Below are 12277 nucleotides of genomic sequence, written 5' to 3' on the forward strand. Positions count from 1 at the left end.
CATTTATATTGTGGTTCTCCAAGGGTTAACAGCCAAATTACACAGTAGCACTTAACACCACTTCACAGCTGCAATTTCAGACTGCAGTGGCAAGAGGTTAATTTTTATTTGCCTTACCTAGCTATAAATAGCAGAACTGATCAGATATATTCCCTTCCACTTGCACTGCAAGACTTGGCCCTCAGTTTTCGCTCCTCAACACACAAACTGCAGAGCACATTTGGCTTTATTAGACTTCTGGGTTTTCTGAATTGGAGGTGTATTTATACTTGTAGTTATTACTGGAAAAAAATCCCAACAAACAAAATATCGATAAAATAGATTCAAGCTGCATTTTCATCACACAAAAAGCAGACTCAATGCAATAAAGCACTTAACTGTGCAGAATTTTAAGCAAACCAGGTCATTTACTTTCCTAAGGGTATTCTGTGCAATCGGACATGCTAAGGCACCAAGTCCATCTGACACATGGGTTCTAAAATGTAAGGGGGGAAAAAATCCCAATCAACTACATCTAGAAAACTATGAAACAAAATCCAGGCGTTAATTCTGGGAGGTTCCCTTTCCCCATTTCAGGAAGAGCTGAAATGCTGAGCTAAAAATAACAACTTACTTCTCTCCAGGCCATTATGGCTCAGCCTATTTAAGTAGCAAGGATTCAGATACTGTCAGTGGGTGGGCACTAGATACCTCCAGCTTTTGCTACACTTTTTCTCTATGAATGAAAAAGATTGAGGATACTATTTTTACTGCCATTTCCAGAGGAGGATGAACAGCCAGAAAGGATAACCTTTTAATGCAAAAGGACCAGCAGTAGCAGTCTTTTTTCTCCTTCCTAGCAACTGGTGCTGTGCTGTGTTTTCAACTTTAGTCTGAGAACAATTCTGATAACACTGATGTTTTTAGTTGTTGCTCAGTAAAGCTTACCCTGATCAAGGACTTTCTCAGTCTCATGCTCTGCCAGTGAGGAGGGGCACAAGAAGCTGGGAGGGAGCAGAGACAGGACACCTGACCCAAACTAACCAAAGAGGTATTCCATCCCACAGCACATCATGCCCAGTATAGAAACTGGGGCAGAGTTACCCAGAAGGCCCAGAGCACTGCTCGGGTCAGGTTGGGTATCAGTCGGTGGGTGGTGAGCAGTTTTATTCTCTTCCTTTGTTATTTCCCCTATCATTGTTATTATTGGTGGTAGCAGCAGTGATTTGTGTTATACCTTAGTTACTGGACTGTTCTTACCTCAACCTGTGAGAGTTACATTCTTTCCATTCACCTCCCCATCCCTCTGGGAGCAGGATGGGGAAAAGGGGGGGAGTGAGTGAGTGTTATTGTTCCAAGTTACCGGCTGGGCCTAAACCACAGCAAATGGGCACAAACTGAAACACAGGAGGTTCCTCCTGTGTAAACCTTCCTTAGTGAGGGTGACCAAGCACTGGCACAGGTGCCAGAGGTTGTGGAGTCTATCCCTGGAGATACTCAAACTCTGCCTGGATATGGTCCTGGGCAACCAGCTGTAGGTGGCCCTGCTTAATCGAGGGGTCGGACCAGATGACCTCCAGAAGTCACTTCCAACATCAACCAAGCTGTGAAATTTTCCCCCTTCACCAACCAACAAAACCTTGCAGTAACCTCTACCAACACATACCTTTAACATAGCACTTTGTGGTGTTTGACCCCAACCAGCAACTAAGCACCCCACAGCTGAGCAGGTATTCTGCTCCATGATCCCCATAGGATGGAGGAGAGAATCAGAAGCACAAAAGCAAGAAAATCTCATGGGCTGAGATAAAGGCAGTTTAATATGCAAAGCAAAGTAAGGAACTGATTCACTGTTTTCTATCAGCAGGCAGATGTTCAGGCACCTCCTGGAAAGCTGGGCCTTGGCACAATGAATTGTTACTTGTTAATGCCATAACTGTGAATGTCCCAGCTTTTTCCTTCTTTGCCTGAGCTGTTCTAGTTGAGCATAACAACACAGGGTATAGAATATCCCTTTGGTCAGCTATCTGAGCCGTGCCCCCTGACAACATCTTGCACAGAAATAGCTATACCTATCTTAGAGAGACTTTCAGGAAGAAAAGCATCCTCACACAGAGCACAGTAGTTTAGAGACATGGGATCTAGCTCACAAGAACAATCCTTACCAAATCACCAACAACCCATTTCAAGAGTCCAGATGACTGTCTTCCTGACTGACAGCACATAAATGCTTGACAGGTTGGAAGTGTTCACATAAAATGAAGACACCCAGTTACACAGTATGTAAATAACACACATACAAGTACCAAGCCAAAGAGCATTTCTCTTTCCAAGGTTACCTTCTATTCTAATAGACCAAACACAATGTTCTCTTTTTTAAGCCACCATTCCAGACTGTAACTCAGCTTTTCCTCTTCTCCCACTTTACAGAGAACAAAACCAAACCTGGGCTTTATAATCAGCTATCACCAAAACACAAACTCTGACATGTGATTTAGAACTAGAATGACAGGCATAGAGGGCTGTATTACTCAGGTGTTACCACAGGTGGTGTTATCTGGGGATTGACATCGGGTTTGAAGTGCTGACTTTTTAGCTTCAGAAACAGAGGACAGTCTGTAGAATAAAAAGAAGCATAACCTGGGAAATTTAGAAAGATGAGAAGCTAAAATCTTACGGACTTACTCCATTCCAAACACAGTTCACACTCCGACAGTTTACACTGCTTTGATACTGAGCTCTAATTCCAAAGGACATAACATTAAACTTTAGGTAGTACCACCCCAGCAAAGAGGGACACAGCTTGAGACTGGAGCTGCAGCATTCGTATTGAACATTATAATAGAGTAGCAAGTAGACACACTGTACCTGGCAACTACACTTGTGCTGCTGAAAAGGCAGACAATCATTTCTGTAACCAAAATTTACTATTAAGAAAGTTTCCTCAATGCAATGTTTATGCTTTTAATGTATAGTTCTGAAACAGTAAGCAGACACTAAAGCATGCACAGAGTGCCTGCTTGAGTGCACTGACCTTCTGTTCTCTAGTGCACTGCAGGAAAAGTCTCAGTTCCACCAGCTTTTATTGAAAACAATCATGGCTCCTTCCTAAACATAAAGCTGCACTCAACAATAAAACTCAGCAAAACTCAATAAAACTCAAGAATCTAATGCATTTTGTACAGGTTTATATTACTTCGACACAGCTACGGTTGGGTGGAGAAGTGATTCAGAGCAGCCCTGCGGAGAAGGACTTTGAGGTTTGGTTGATGAGAAAACAAACATGAGCCTTGCAGGGGAACAAGGACAAAACAAGTAGAAGAAAACAGTGAGTATAGTGACTCAAGAAAAAGAGCAGCTGGTTTCAGAGGAAAATGAAGTCTGAGGCAGGCCAGAATTCAATGGCTTGAGTTTTGTTTGCTGTTTTTTCTTCCCTCAAACCACCTGATTTGAGCCAAGAAGTCAAGTAACTTTTTTGATCCTGTTTCTAGAAGTGTACGCGCTGGAAAAGTGGCTGGCCAAACTGCTGCAACACAGCTTAACTTGCTGTGGACAGGATGCTCATGAAAATTAAGCATGGATAAAGTGAAGCTAAAAAGGAAAATTCTCTCCATCACTGACGATAGAGCCCCCAGACATAAAAACCTTACCTCTTCCCTGATGTGTTCTACTTGCTCCTCCAGGAACTCATTTCTTTCTGTTAGTGATTTATTCTTCTTTAACAGTGACTGGCCAATTCGAGCAGCTAATTCTAAGTCCCGTTCTTTCTGTGAAGTATTAAGAAAAGAAAGGCCATTTCAATTTTTTATTCACCAAAGGATCATAGAGAGGATAAAATTGTCATAAAAGGCAAGGAACAAGTACATGAACAATAAAAAGACTTCTTGCTTTTATGGGGGTTTATTTGTTTGGTTTCCTGATAGTTTTTCCCCCCTATTTCTGCCTGTGTTACACTCACATTATCCAGAAAAGACTGACTGGTACAGAGTTACTGAACCATATGCATGAAAGCACAGCCCCAAGATGTACACTAAAACAATCTAAGTGAAACCAGATCTGGTTCTCTATTACAGTTTTGTTTCAGAAACTACTGACGGAAACTCTTCCATCACCTTGCTACTCCATTTGCATAATGAATCACAGAGCTTCAGAGGTTATGTTTAAAAAGATTCAGCAGCACAGTAAGAACACCGAAGAACTTCAGCATTTCAAAGCATTCCTCAGTTTCCACTTGCTCCACCTTAAAACCGAAGGCAGTAAGGTGTGCAGGAGCAGAAGCCAATTCCACCACAATGAAGGTTCAGCTTCCAGCTTCCTTGCGTACATCCACTCATCGGTGCCTTCATATAAAAACAAATTCTATCACTTTCCATCTGCAGATGCCCAAATCTACATGAGCTGTTCACTCTCATGCCATGCTTGGCTCCTTCTTCCCCTTCCTTCATGAGAGCAGAATTGGAACTAACCCATCAACACAGTTCACCACATATACCAATAAAAACTAGAAACTTATCTTGTTGATGACATGTACCTACATGCATCTCAGCTTATGCAAAGCTGACACATGGGCTGGGAGAGGATGAGAAACCGCACAAAACTGTGCCATTTATTAAGCATTTCCATTTATAATTGCCACATTCCACTACTAGATGTTTAAAATAGCACTATTTAAGGAAGAGTTTTCTCCCTGTCATTGAAAATACTGTTTGGAGCTTATTTATTGCCCTGACATCCATATAGATCTCATGACTAAAAGCTACCTTATGTCATGTATACACTAATGACAAAGCCTACAAAGCCCACAGCTACAGATGACATGGATTTGAAGTCAATGAACTGCAACGGAGAGGCTTTCATAGTGGAAAAAAAAAGGAAGATACAAAATAATCAGTAAATAAAATGACAGCTTATTGATCACTGCTGTATCTATAAATAGCATTTTCCAAATGGTTTCTGAAGTCAGACTTACCTTTGCACTGAAAGCTACTGGTATTATCCGGCTATGAAATCTTATATGCAATCTTTCAGAACAATAGGTTCCACACAGTTATCAAAAAAAGAAAGCTTGGATTACATATCAGCCAACTTAGGGTGTAGTAATTTGGCTCTTTGTAAATATGAAGCGAAAAAAATACATTGTTGAGTCTACAGAGAAAAAGCTATCTAGCAGCAAGGTTTCTAAACTCAAATTTAAGAACATCAAGTGATTTCCAGGCTCTTTAATTAACCTCCCTAGACTTCCTACACAGTTTTCTTAGCAATTCAGCTCTAAATCTCAGTTTGGGGTCAGGCCTCTTACAGTGATAACAAACTGGTTTATTACAGCAATGTGTAAAAAGCAATACTGAAGCCAGACACATTAACACTGTTATCAGGAAAGGATGAAATGGAGGTTCATGGAGGAATCTGCTGCTATTCTTACCACGTAAGCAGCAGTTGTCCCCTCCTTGGCTTAGTTTCAGGGCAACAGGCACAGATTTTCAAAGTATCTGCACACCTCTTGCTTTGAGATCTTCTCTTTCCTATCTTCCCCCCCAAAAAATGCTGCACCTTTCACCCTGTCAACGTTGTGATACAATTGTTTGAACTTGCCAACAAGGAAGACAGACAAGATGTAGCTTTGGGGTTTTTTTCCCTCACTTATTTATGAAGGGAGCAGATGGAGGTATACCTTAAATTCTGCTAATGGATGTAATGTAATCTGTTGTGATAGCCAGCATTTCGAGAACAGAGAAAGCAGCTGTAAGCGCATGTCTGGCTAGGAACAGAGTGATTCAGTCAGAAATGAATTACAAAACAAATAAGAAGAATTTGTTTTATTAAAGGTTCACCTATTACATACTCGCCCTTTTTTCCTTTGCTATCATACAGATAGGGAGGCACACCAGAAGTTTTCAAACACTGGCTCAGAAAGTCCTAAGCATTGCTCCCACAAGTGTGATTTCTGGATCTATAGATGTTTGGCTACATGGACTAAGTGGAGGAAGCAGTTTGGCAGAATGCTGCATCATTACTAGAAGGAGCCATGGAAACAAATGCAAGTAAATCTCAGCCAAACACCACAAAGGGAACAGGACACAAACACGTAACAGACTGCTACTACAAGTTTATGGATTATTCCAGGATAAGCATTTTGGGTAAAGCAATCAGTTTTAACTGATATTTCATAGAGTTGTTTAAACAAGTTCAGCTCAAAGCACAAAATGCAGGACTCTGTACTGCAATCGGATGTATGAAGCATAGGTAGGAGACGTGAGCATTCCCATACTTGTTTCCTTGCAGAATTAAAGAACAGACCATCCAATGTATCCTGACAAGACAAACGCCCTTTTTGATAATGCTACTGCAATGAGCAAGCAAACAAACATGTTGGATTAAAATTAAATTTAGCCATGAATTATATTCCATCCCTGGCAATGTTCAAGGCCAGGTTGGATGGGGCTTGGAACAACCTGCTCTAGTGGAAGGTGTCCCTGCCTGTGTCAGGGGGTTGGAATGGGATGAGTTTTAAGGTTCCTTCCAACACAACCCACTCTGGGATTCTATGATTCTATAAACCAATACAACTGTAACAGTTTTCACTTCAAAAATTCTTCATAAACATTACTCGGAAAAATTATTGCTCAGGTTTACTGTAGAAAAGCCATTAATTTCAGTCAAACAATTTATCATTATATTTACTGAACATAAGCATCATAGCTTGACAGTTGCTTTCTGACATTGCTTGAGTGCCAACGATTACAGAATGACAATTTACATAATAATGATATTAAAAAAACCCACCCCAAACCTACCAAACACACGGCAAAGAAGAAAAGGCTTGGAGACCAATAGAGTATGAGGTATCGTCTGATTTTGTGTCTAGGCACTTCTCTGGAAAGGCATTATCTGAGATAATAATTATAAACACAAGACTATCTGTGAAGCAATCACAGAATCAACCAGGCTGCAAAAGACCTTTAAGATCATCAAGTCCAATCATTCCCCAGCATTGCCAAGGTCACAGTTTGTGAACACTTCCGGGTATGGTGATTCCATCACTGCCCATAATACTATTAGCTTTATGTGCACTATATAAGTATGCAAAGAGTTAAGATGATCCCCTTGCTCCTCTTCCTTTATGGTAAGTATTTGGCCAAGAGCAAGTTAAATGGCCTCAACAGGGAAAAATAAGCACAAGTAACGAGTCCATATGACTGAGGTCAAAAATGACCTTTACTTAGAAAGAACCTTTCCTTTACTAGTGAGATACTGTACGTACACTCAGAGCACTTATTCCTCCTCACTGGAGGACAGTCTACCAACAGTCTTTAGTAGTGGTATCATGTAATTTCTGTCCTACTTTCTCATAATGTGAATGGGTCTTTGAAGAGATACAATACTTACCTCTTCAAGAAGACGTGTGACAGCATCTATATCATTGTATGTTTTAGTCATCTGGCCCACTCTTTCAGCGCATAAAACTGTGAGGAGAGAAAATAAAACATTCATCATACTGACAACACTTTTAGGGGGAAAATATCCCTGTAATAGTCCTTTGGGTTTGCATAAGTTTTCATCTTAAAACTACTTATGCCAACTTTTGGGTAAGTATATCAAAAGCTAAAGAAAAAAACACCAACCTACCCTCAAAAAATAATCAAAGCCTCAAGCTAAACAGAGTTTAACTCTTCTCTTCTGCAATGAGCATTTGCTTTTGTCAGTGACAGAGCAAGCTTAAAATGGTAAAACTTTCTTCTCTGAAGAGGAAAGCCTTGAGTTTATAACAAGTGAAACCAGGTATTAAGGCACGACTGGATTCTATCATGTCACCTACTCATTGTATTACATGCAGTAGAATTCCTTGATAAATAAGCAACTCCAATAAAGATACTGTGTTGTTAAGATGATAAGAAATGGGTTCTATGATATGAGACTGCAAAGTAAATACAAAATGCATGCAGAATAATAAATGGTTCTTACAACACCCAGATCACACCACAGTGGCTGTAGTATCACTAATAAAAATATTCAGACTGGATGAGATGATTAATCACTAAGAGGGAGCCAGTTTTGTTAGACTACAGAAAGCATGCAGAAGTTTAGCCTACCACCATCGGTGATCCTTTAAGAAGCTACCTGTTATATTTAGAAGTCTGCAAGTTGTCTAAAATCTACCAATATCCAGAGGAAACAACAGCACTTTCTGCTCTGCCCTCATATTCACTTTATTTTCAGCTATACCTGTTCCTCAAACCCTGTAATTCTGGGGAAAAGGGATCGTTAATGAAGTTCAGTTGATCATATGGACAAGGGGTAATCAGGCTGCTGTGGCACTAATTGTTCTTCAGGGGATTTACCTTGACAATGTCAGTTAAAGCTCACTTAGACAAATGAGCTAATGCTGCCCTAGTGTGCATTAAGGCTGGGAGAGACAGATAAAGCCTAATAAGATTCAACTGGGGGTTGAAGGGGGAGTGTATTGAGTACAGTGACATTATGAGGAGACTGTCACACCAAGAAAACACTGCCCAATTCGCAAATACACAATTTATACCCAACATATAAATATACAATAAATATTTATAAATAGTTGATGACAACCTAAAGCACATCAATAATCTATCAAATGCAACAGTACTTAGCTGGTGAAATGTTGGAGGATTCTTTCTCATACATAAATATCAGAGAGTTGCTTAAAACTACAGCAAGAAGTATGGTTTGCTTCTATTTATTTTCCCCTTTCTGAAATTCTATTTTTGAGGATTAGATCCGAAGAACATTTACAGTATTTAGTGTCATAAATAGTGCCAGTGAACTCTAAAGCATGCCATTCAAATGTATGCAAGAGATAATTCCACTTATCCAAATAATTAAGTCTGAAAGTGGCAAGGGTAAAGGGTTTACACTTCAAAGTAGTAATCTGCGGTATATCACATTACACAGCCATATAAAGAACAACTATACCACTGCACAAACAAAAATACAGTGCATCTGTACTACAAGCTGTGTTAACTCTAAAGCAGATTAATCAGGATCCACAGAAAACTGAAGTAACTTGCAAAGAACATAAACTGTAATAAACAAAGGGGTTAAACAGGAGCTTTCCATAAGCACTTCACATAAAGATGGATGGTGTCACATCCAGCAGACTATTGACATTAAGAAAATTAACATCACCATAAATCCCTTTTTTTGTTAAACATAGCAAGTTCATAAGTCATGCGATAAAATACTTATCAGAAACCCTGACAACAGCAGGTTATTTTCCATAACAACTGTACACTAAATAGTTCCCTTAGTTACTATATTCCATCACTACTATAATTTGTTATTATCAATTGTCATTAGCAATCTCATTTTAACTCTGTATCTAGCACTAACAGTCACTGCTAATTCTGACTATGGCAATTTCACACCACCCCAATTCAGGTGAATGTATAACCTTCATAACATGTGAGCTGATAAAAGGACAGTGCTTCCACAGACAGAAGAAAGTCACTCTGCTGGGAGAGTGATGATAAAGGTTGATTTTCCACAGACAGAAGAAAGTCACTCTGCTGGGAGAGTGATGATAAAGGTTGATTTGTACGGCCCCTCACTTGGCTATCCCTTCAGAACTTGCCCTTTCATCTTTAATTCTGCAGGGTAATACCACGTTGCTTTATCGCAACAGATATATTAATAGCAAGGCAATAGCAACCTGGTCACCAACAGCTTTTATATCTCTAAAGTTCCATCAGATTTCTGTTGATCATTGCTAAAATGGAGTTCTTCATGTACTACTCTGCCACTGTGTAAGGGTTTCAAAGCAGAAATCCCAGAATCATCTGGGTTGTAAGGCCCCTCTGTAGATCATCCACTCCAACCCCTTGCCAAGGCAAGGCCACCCAGAGCAGGTCACACAGGAACGTGTCCAGGCAGGTTTGAACGTCTCCAGAGATGGAGACTCCACAACCCCCCTGTGCAGCCTGTTCAGTGCTCTGACACCCTCAGTATAAAGAAGTTCTTCCTCATGTTGAGGTGAAACTTGTTTGTTAGTTTATGGCCATTGCTCCTCGTCCTGTCTCTGGGCACCACTGGAAAGAGTCTGGCACCATCCTCCTGGCACCCACTTTTGAGATACTGATCTGCATTGATTGGGATCCCTTCTCAGTTTGCTCTTCTCCAGACGAAGCAGGCCCAGCTCCCACAATCTCTCCTCATAAGAGAGATGCTCCAGACCCCTGATCATCCTTGTGGCCTCTGCTGGACCCTCTCCAGTAGCTCCTTGTCTGTCTTGTGTTGAGAAGCCCAGAACTGCACACAGTGCTTGGGATGGGGCCTCACCAGGGCAGGGTAGAGGGGGAGGATCACCTCCCTTGACCTGCTGCCACACTCCTCCCGATGCACCTCAGGGGTACTCCTGTCCCTCCTGACTCAAGGACATGGTCAGCTCATCATCCACCAACACTTCCAGGTCCTTCTCAACTGAACTGCTCTCTAGTGGGTCAGCCCTCGACCTGCGCTGGTACCTGGGGCTATTCCTCCCCAGGAGCAGGACCCTACAATGATATCTTAACACATCCTCTTCAACATCCAAGTGGAAACAAACCTTCATTGACCACATCTAATAAAATACCTCCTCCAGTCAACTACCTCCTATCAATATACAACAGAGAAGAAGCACAGAGCTACTAACTGAAAGGAAGGTTTTCCTCTTGGAAGGAGGACAAACTTGCAAAGAGCTGTTGCTCTCCATCCGTCAGAACCAAGGCTTTGGGGGGAAGAGAAGGTGAAAAGCAAGGGGAAAGAAAGCAATTGAAAAGCATTAAAAAAACCTCAAATCTGCTAAGTATGTAGTTATTCAGCCTCCACAGATTACAAGGTAACATATGGCCAATTACTGGTGTAGGGATTTTTATTTCCTTAGTGTTCAAAAAATATACAGGTGAAAAAGACAAACTACTTTAAATAATCATTTTGAGCTCTGATCAATGCAGTATGGAGGGGAAAAATCCCCACAAACTCCCTATCTCTAATGGATTCTGCATAGTAGGTTTCCAGCCTGCTGGAGTCTCTGATGAGTACAACTGACACCACTGTAAAGACAAAATGAGAGCAAATGAAGGACAGTGCCAATTTACTGACCTCCTTTTCTCACTTGCAAATCAGTACTATTTTGCTTGAGGGCGATAGGAAGCATAGTGTCTAAAGGCATGGATGTGTGCAAACATCAAATATGTTTTGTACCTCTCAGTTTATTGAGAAGGGTGTTAGACAAGAAAGAAAGAATTATACAGAAAAGTCTACATCAAATGGAGGGACCAGAGAATTCCAGAAAGAGATTTAGAAATTGTGTTTTGCTATCTGCTTTGAAACTGATGCTACAGATTCAAAACAGGAAACAAAGAACAGAGAATGCTCCTGACACATTATTTTCATAGCATCATTAAATACATGCTACCAGGGACATATGTGCGGGTCCACGTATTTGTGGGGTTTGTGTTGGTTTGGTTTTAACATCCAAAGACAGAAATGACTAAATGCTACTCAGATCAAGTATTTCCTCTGCTTTAAAGTATCCAGCACCACCCTAAAACCCTCTAACAGCTTGCAAATTTACTCAGATCCCTCTTTTTCCCAATGTAAGTACAGCTGAAAGGATGTACTCTGAGTTTATTTCTCGTCATCTATTTATTGCAGCATCTGACTGGAAGCTTCTTTAAGGCTGAGAGCTCGGAACTGATTGATTCCCAAGCTGAAGATGCTCAAGGACCTTCCTGATTTGCTCCATGAAAGAGCCATCTAGCATGCTGCTTAGAGGAAAAGTGTGTTTTCAGGAACATGAAATACCAAGGGAAGGGAAGGCTGCCCCTGCTCCCTGCATCCCTCCTCTTCGTTTTTGAGACCTATCAGTGAGGGACAAACTAAAGAACTACAAGAGAGCAGCCATGGCTGAAAAGGAAAGCCCACCTCCCACTGCTCCTCTTCCCGTCTATTTCCAGCTACTAGGAAACAGAAGGGGGTAAAGATGTTATGGTAAAGTTCCACTTTTGGGGCAAATAATACTGATGTGTATAATGATAGCATTCAACAGGAAGGCCCTAGTGCATGGGGATTTCCCTAGTACCAACATTTATTTCCTCAGAAAGTACATCAGGGTAAGGGAACACTGTTCATGGACCAGAGATCTCTGGCAATTCTAATACTGATGCTTCTTACTGGCAAGGTGGCAGCAGGGATCATTGCTTTGTTTCATAACAGCTCCCTACCTCAAGCCTTTAACTATGGCAAGGCTATTACATTCCCGATCAGTCATGAAGCCCTGCCTCAGAAA

The 12277-nt window shown here is 41.0% G+C and overlaps 1 protein-coding gene across 5 annotated transcripts in view; it reads right to left on the minus strand.

Annotated features, from left to right (window-relative positions):
- Positions 1-12277, minus strand: part of TRAK1 (trafficking kinesin protein 1) — a gene marked incomplete at both ends in the record, with an annotated part of 107369 nt that overhangs the window by 28768 nt on the left and 66324 nt on the right. For all 5 annotated transcript variants that reach the window (XM_080610231.1, XM_080610230.1, XM_080610229.1 and 2 more), the window contains 2 exons: positions 3630-3746; positions 7366-7442. In XM_080610231.1, the coding sequence (XP_080466357.1) occupies positions 3630-3746; positions 7366-7442 (194 nt within the window). The remainder of the gene's footprint in view (positions 1-3629; positions 3747-7365; positions 7443-12277) is intronic.

This window comes from Psittacula echo, assembly GCF_963264785.1.
Source record: "Psittacula echo genome assembly, chromosome: 2".
NCBI lineage: Eukaryota > Metazoa > Chordata > Aves > Psittaciformes > Psittacidae > Psittacula > Psittacula echo.